The sequence below is a fragment of the Rana temporaria genome, chromosome 7, assembly GCF_905171775.1.
Source record: "Rana temporaria chromosome 7, aRanTem1.1, whole genome shotgun sequence".
In the NCBI taxonomy this organism is placed as follows: Eukaryota; Metazoa; Chordata; class Amphibia; order Anura; family Ranidae; genus Rana; species Rana temporaria.
Genome location: NC_053495.1, coordinates 195411294 through 195418460, shown reverse-complemented (window position 1 = coordinate 195418460; position 7167 = coordinate 195411294). Strand labels below are relative to the sequence as shown.

General features: G+C 45.8%; 1 protein-coding gene across 1 annotated transcript in view; it reads right to left on the bottom strand.

Annotated features, from left to right (window-relative positions):
- The window catches only part of SLC35D1 (solute carrier family 35 member D1), a 37602-nt gene extending 31139 nt beyond the window's left edge, over positions 1–6463 (bottom strand). The window contains exon 1 of the mRNA XM_040360748.1: positions 6234–6463. Within this exon, the coding sequence (XP_040216682.1) occupies positions 6234–6430 (197 nt within the window). The 5' untranslated portion in view covers positions 6431–6463. The remainder of the gene's footprint in view (positions 1–6233) is intronic.
- Positions 6464–7167: the final 704 nt, after the last annotated feature.

The following is a 7167-nucleotide window of genomic DNA, read 5'->3' as shown; positions in this document are numbered from 1 at the left end:
CCGGGACGAGGATTACAGGATGTTACAGATGAGCCTTCTTTCCTTACCTTCTTGTAAGTGTGTTTTTTACAATGTGTCATTAAAAGAACCTCTTTAATACTGCACTTAGGTGGCGCTTCCTTTCTCTACCCCTTTTTTGAGGCAAGGAGAGGAGCTGCGGCAAGGAGAGGAGCTGCGGCAAGGAGAGGAGCTGCGGCAAGGAGAGGAGCTGCGGCAAGGAGAGGAGCTGCGGCAAGGAGAGGAGCTGCGGCAAGGAGAGGAGCTGCGGCAAGGAGAGGGCCATTTGTCCTGCTTACCACCATCATTAAAAAAGTGAAAGGGAAAAATCTCAAATTTTAGGTTGTCCCCAGAAGAGTCATTAGGGGAGGGGGAAATCGTCCAATGGGGACATCAATACTGGTGATCTGGGGGTCCCCCAAGGGATTCCCTTAATTTGCTGAGATTTCGTCTTTCTTCCTGTTTGGCTATAGGACAGGAAGTGAAATCTCTGCAATGGGACATGGCAAAAAATAAATAATCAGACGGGGTTATGACCCTCCCTTATGCAATATTTACACACGCACGGGCTATAGTTCTACTACAAGTAAATCTCCCACTCATGGCCCCCTGTGTGTGACCAATACTGTACAGAGCAATAGTTATAAGCCACTGAGAACTCCCTCTAGTGGCTAATGTACTATTCTCAATATTAATAATTAAAAAAAAGGGGGGGTGTAAAAAAAATCATTATGAGCCCCATGAAGAAGCCGTTACATTTCCCTATTAGGGGAATATGACGACATTTTAAATAATGGAACTCATTTTTAGATATGGGTAAGCTGTGGCCTGTAGTGCCTTGGGGGGGGGGGGGGGGGGGGGAATAAAAAATAAAAACACACCACACTTCAGACTACAAACACAAATCCTTCCCCCGGCCCCGATTACTAGCAGACATGCCCCCAGGCACTATACAAGCAATGGCCAGCTTGTAATAATATTCCCAGGGGGTTTGTAACACATCAGGAGGAGATTAAAAAACACGTGGAACCCTGAAACGTGTCCCGATCGTTCTACTGTATCCTCCAATCACTGGTAAAAGAAAATCATCATATCAATTTATCCATCAACTAGTGCCGAGACAAGCCAAAAACGTAACTGTATTGACCTCACAGTGCAGGTTACAGAATAAATGTTAAAACCCGATTGGATGTTTCGGGCAACCGCCACTCATTCTTTTGCTCATTTCTGATAAAAACAGGCGATTATATGATTCTGTAGGGCCCCAAGTCAAGTACCGCTGGGTACACCATTCAGCGGTGATCTGCCTTCCAGATCTTTCACATAGGCAGCAGTGCCTACTTACTGCCCTTTGGAAAGCAATCCACAGTGAATTGCTTTTCAGAGGGTAGTCTAGCAATGGCTGCCAGGTGTTTAAGATGCGATCCTGACACTTCCCCCATTTTTTAATCCCAATGGAGATTCTATTGTAAAATACGGCACATTTATTAGGCCCTTTTCACACTTCTACGACTTGTGCAAATCATTGTCATTGGAAATCATGGGACAAGTCGTTTCCAATGACAACCATTCATATTAGTACGACTTCAAGTCTTCCGACTTCAAAAGTAGTTCCTGCACTACTTTGGGACGATTTTGATGTCACTTACAGCGACATTCCCTGAAATCCCGGCTTTGAATTCGCAGTAGTGTGAAAGGGGCCCAAGTCAAGCTTTTGACTTGCAGCTACCATTGACCTTATGGGATGCGTTTGACAGACGCCACCTATTAAAACACTTTGCTAGTGGAGTTAAAATTGCAGCGCCCGCAAAGCACGTGAAAGGTTTGAATTCAAAGTGCGACTAAACCCAGGACCCTGCAGTCACTATATCTGGTCTTCCACAGTACACAGAATGGCAAAAGTTTTAGTAAATATAAACTGCTAAATATCTTTTCTCATCAGCAGTATATAGCAGTCTTGTGACTTCTATTAGTGTCTGGTTAAAGCTTGTAGGAGGAGTTTTCATTCTACTCTGACTGTCCTATCAGAATGCAAGACCCCTGACCGTGTCTGGATAGTTCCGACCACATGTAACCCAGAGGGGAAAATAAAGAAATAAAAAAAAAATTATATATATGTGAGCGAGCATTTTAGGCTTTGGGTACACGGGACGTTGTTTAACCTCACACCAGGTCTCTTCTGCATAAGGCCTCATGCACACTTGGTGCTTTTTACAGCTGCTGTTTTGGGCATTGGGTGTTTTTTTTTCCTGCCAGCCAGTAAACTCCCCAGCATGTTATCCGATGTGTCCATGCACACACAGGCTGTTATCAGCTTTTTTTGGCTGGAAAAAATCCCCCAGAAAAGTGAGTTTGGAGGACTGGTTTACACCTATGCTTTTTTGCACCTTTTATGGGAGTTTCGTGGTTTTCTTTGCAAACACACACACACACACACACACACACACACACACACACACGTTTTTATAACGTCCAGTGTACAAAGGGCCTTAACCACTTAAGGACCGCCTCCTGCACATATACGTCGGCAGAATGGCACGGCTGGGCACAAGCATGTACCTGTACGACCTCTTTAAGTGCCCAGCCGTGAGTCGCGGGCGTGCGCCTGTGACCCGGTCTGAAGCTCCCGTGACCGCGGGACCCGATCGCCGCTGGAGTCCTGCAATCAGTTCCCGGAGCTGAAGAACAGGGAGAGGTGTGTGTAAACACAACTTCCCTGTTCTTCAGTGTGGCGCCGTCATTGATTGTGTGTTCCCTGATATAGGGAAGCACGATCAATGACGTCACACGTCCAGGACCCCCCCCTACAGTTAGAAACACATATGAGGTCACACTTAACCCCTTCAACGCCCCCTAGAGGTTAACTCCCAAACTGCAATTGTCATTTTCACAGTAAACAGTGCATTTGTATAGCATTTTTTGTGTGAAAAGGACAATTGTCCCAAAAATGTGTCATAATTGTCCGATGTGTCCGCCATAATGTCGCGGTCATGAAGAGGAAAAGAAAGAAAAGAAAGAAAAAATCTGATCGCCGCCATTAGTAGTAAAAAAAATAAAAAATAAAATTATTAATAAAAATGCAATAAAACTATCCCCGATTTTGTAAACACTATATACATTTTGCGAAAAACCAATCGATAAACGCTTATTGCGATTTTTTTTTACCAGAAATAGGTAGAAGAATACGTATCGGCCTAAACTGAGGGGAATTTTTTTTTTTTTTTTATATATATTTTGGCATATATATTATATATATATATTATAGCAAAAAGTAAAAAATATTGATTTTTTTTCAAAATTGTCGCTCTATAATTTGTTTATAGCGCAAAAAATAAAAACCGCAGAGGTGATCAAATACCACCTAAAGATAGCTCCATTTGTGGAAAAAAAATAAAAAAACACACACACACACACACACACACACACACACACGTTTGCAGATGTGGTGCAATTTGAGCCACATAGAATGAATGGCCCATATCGCACTGCTGCAAAATTGCATGCGATTTGAACAGGAATGCTATGCGATTCCCACACTGCATCCAGTCTACTGGGCCCAAGTGACAAATGGGGGGGGGGGGGGGGAGATTTACTAAAACAAGGGCACTCAGAAACCAGCGCAGATGTGCATTGCAGCCGATCAGCTTCTATCTTCTAGCTTGTTCAATAAACCCCTAAGTTCACATTGCCGCGTTTTGCATGGGCTGCGTTTAAGCTGGCAAAGCAACCCATTCAAATGAATGGGCTATGGTGCCTACATTTCAGAAACACACAATCTGAAGGTCTCCAGACTTTTATGCAACAGTAAAAAGACAACACTGGGGGAGACATGCATACACCCCCAATAGACCCTGAAGTATTATTGTAACACTTGAAATATTACAGCAACAAAAATGTGCAGAGCTGCAGAAAGATACAAAGTTTCCATGTCTGTAAAATGCAACTTTGAAGGAAAAGTCCTGAGGAGGAGGAAACAGGAGAGGATCCTTCCACATCACAGATCCACTGGGCAGAAGCTGGAAAGCAGATCATAGACTTCCCTGCGAGTGTGATCCTAGAGATCACTCCCATCAAATGTATTCATGTCAGGAGGCCCATAGAGGATGGATTGCCATGCTGGGATTTCTTCTGCTATCAGTACTGGGACCAGTAGGACACACCAGCTGTACACTTAGCAGAATCCTAGAAATCCCATAGAGAGCAAACCTACAGCTTGTATCCTCCTCTGTATCTCCAGAGTACAGGAATTCCCATAGAGCGAGTGTCAGGGGATGACCTCCCATAGACTGCAATGCTGGGAGTTGTAGTCTATGTACAGTACATCAGTAGCCCCCATAGTACATTATCCACCCCCAGAGGCTGCAATGCTGGGAGTTGTAGTCTATGTACAGTACATCAGTAGCCCCCATAGTACATTATCCCGCCCCCAACCCCAGAGACTGCAATGCTGGGAGTTGTAGTCTATGTACAGTACATCAGTAGCCCTCATAGTACACGACACCCCCCCCCCCACCCCCAGAGACTGCAATACTGGGAGTTTTAGTCTAATAATAATAATAAAGTTTTTATAAAGAACCGCCAATTTACGCAGTGCTTTACATATACGTCCCTACATATCAGCGCCTACAATCCAAGTTCCCCATCTCACATTAATATACGATCATCTCCCAGAGATAGCAATGCTGGGAGTTGTAGTGCCCTGTAGCACTCACAGAACACGATCTCCGATAGATGGCAATACTGAGAGTTGTGGTCCCATATAGCACACATAGTATAATATCTCCAATGCAATGCTGGGAGTTGTAGTCCTATAAATGAACTTCCGTGGGATACAATGCTGGGAGTTGTAGTGCCCTGTAGCACTCATAGTATATGAGTGAGTGAAAAATTTATATAGCGCTACACATGCGAACTGAATCGCCTCTGTGCGATATACGATCTCTGATAGCAATGCTGAGGGTTGTAGTCCCATGTAGCACACATAGTATAAGATCTCCCCCCCCCCCCCCATAGAATGCAACGTTTAGAAATGTAACCTTCTGCAGCACTCAAAAGCATACAAATCACCTATAGCATGCAATGCTGGGAGTTGTAGTCCCCTGCAGCACTCACAGTACATGATCGCTCATACAATGCAATACTGGGTGTTGCAGTCCACAAACCGCCCCTAGTATATGAGCTCCCATTGATTGCAATGCTGGGAATTGTAGTTCCCTGTAGCACTAATAGTATATGATCTCCCCCTACAGATAGAAATGTTGGGCATTGTAGTCCCCCCCTGTAGCACTCATAGCATAGGACCTTCTTCCATACAATGCAATTCAGGGAGTTATAGTCCCTTGCAGCATGTCCAATAAATGATCTTTCATTGGTTGCAAGAATAGGAGTTGTAGTTCCATGTAGCCCAAAGTATATGAAGTGCTCCTATAAATTGCAATGCTGGGAGTTGTAGTCCTATAAATCAACTTGGGAGTTGTAGTCCTATAAATGAACTCCCATGGGATGCAATGCTGGGGGTTGTAGTCCTATAAATGAACTTCCATGGGATGCAATGCTGGGGGTTGTAGTCCTATAAATGAACTTCCATGCGATGCAATGCTGGGAGTTGTAATCCTATAAACTGAACTCCCATGGGATGCAATGCTGGGAGTTGTAGTCCTATAAACTGAACTTCCCTGGGATGCAATGCTGGGAGTTTTAGTCCTATAAATGACTTCCTAAGGGTGGCAATGCTGGGAGTTGTAATCCTATAAATGAACTTCCCTGGGATGCAATGCTGGGAGTTGTAGTCCTATAAACTGAACTTCCCTGGGATGCAATGCTGAGAGTTGTAGTCCTATAAATGAACTTCCCTGGGATGCAATGCTGGGAGTTGTAGCCCTATAAATGAACTCCCATGGGTTGCAATGCTGGGGGTTGTAGTCCTATAAATGAACTTCCCTGGGATGCAATGCTGGGGGTTGTAGTCCTATAAATGAACTCCTATGGGATGCAATGCTGGGAGTTGTAGTCCTATAAATGAACTTCCCTGGGATGCAATGCTGGGGGTTGTAGTCCTATAAATGAACTCCTATGGGATGCAATGCTGGGAGTTGTAGTCCTATAAAGGAACTCCTATGGGATGCAATGCTCGGACTGGCATCCCTCCATCCTCTATGAGTGAATGAACTCTCCCCAGCGCTGGCTCCGGTCCCCGTTCCCCTCCCCCCCCCGGACTCTGCCCCCATCCTCCATACCTGTGGCTGCTCAGCACACTCTTGTTCACCACCACGATCAGGAAGGAGCTGACGCCGTAGAATCCGGCCGCCAGCAGCTTGGTAAAGACGCTCATCGTTTCGGCCTCCATCCGCAGAGCCTCATCCCTGTGTGCTGGGGACCCCGGGGGGGCTGCTCCTTTAACCCGAGCATGCTGACGTCTACTCACTTCCGCCATGGCTCAGTACGGGCTGGGGGGCGGGGACAAGGAGGAGGCGAGCCAATGGCTGGGTGGGAGGTTTAAGGTAGAGAGGGAGGGCCCCTGCTAAGTCTAGGGGGCGGGGTTATGCCCCGGTGCCAACAGACGTAGGCGTGACACAGTTACGGGGGGTGGGATTTGTCGTGAATTGGGCGTCTTAGCCACGCCCCTCCTGGGCTCAGACTGTGCATAGTGGGATTAGCTGGAAGGGGGGGGGGTTGATGTAGGACTACAAATCTCAGCATGTCCTCTGCTGGGGAGTTTAATAATAAATATATATATATATCTGGGTGAGGGATGTTATTTATAGGAGAATTCCAGGTGTGACCATTCTATACAGGTACATTGCTCCAGCTTGCAATGTAACTCTGTACACAATGGGGTAGATTCAGAGAGCAATTACGCCGGCGTATCCATAGATACGCCGCGTAATTGCTAAGTAGCGCCGGCGTATCTACTTTCTGTATTCAGAAAGCTAGATACGCCGACTTTAGCCTAAGATACGACTGGCATAAGTCTCTTACGCCGTCGTATCTTAGGGTGCATTCTGACGCTGGCCGCTAGGTGGCGCTCCCATAGATGTCAGCGTAGAGTATGCAAATTACATACTTACGCCGATTCACGAACGTACGTGCGCCCGGCGGTAGTTTTTTATGTCGTTTGCGTACGCCGTTTTCGTCGTAAGGCTGCTCCTGCTATTAGGAGGCGCAGCCAAT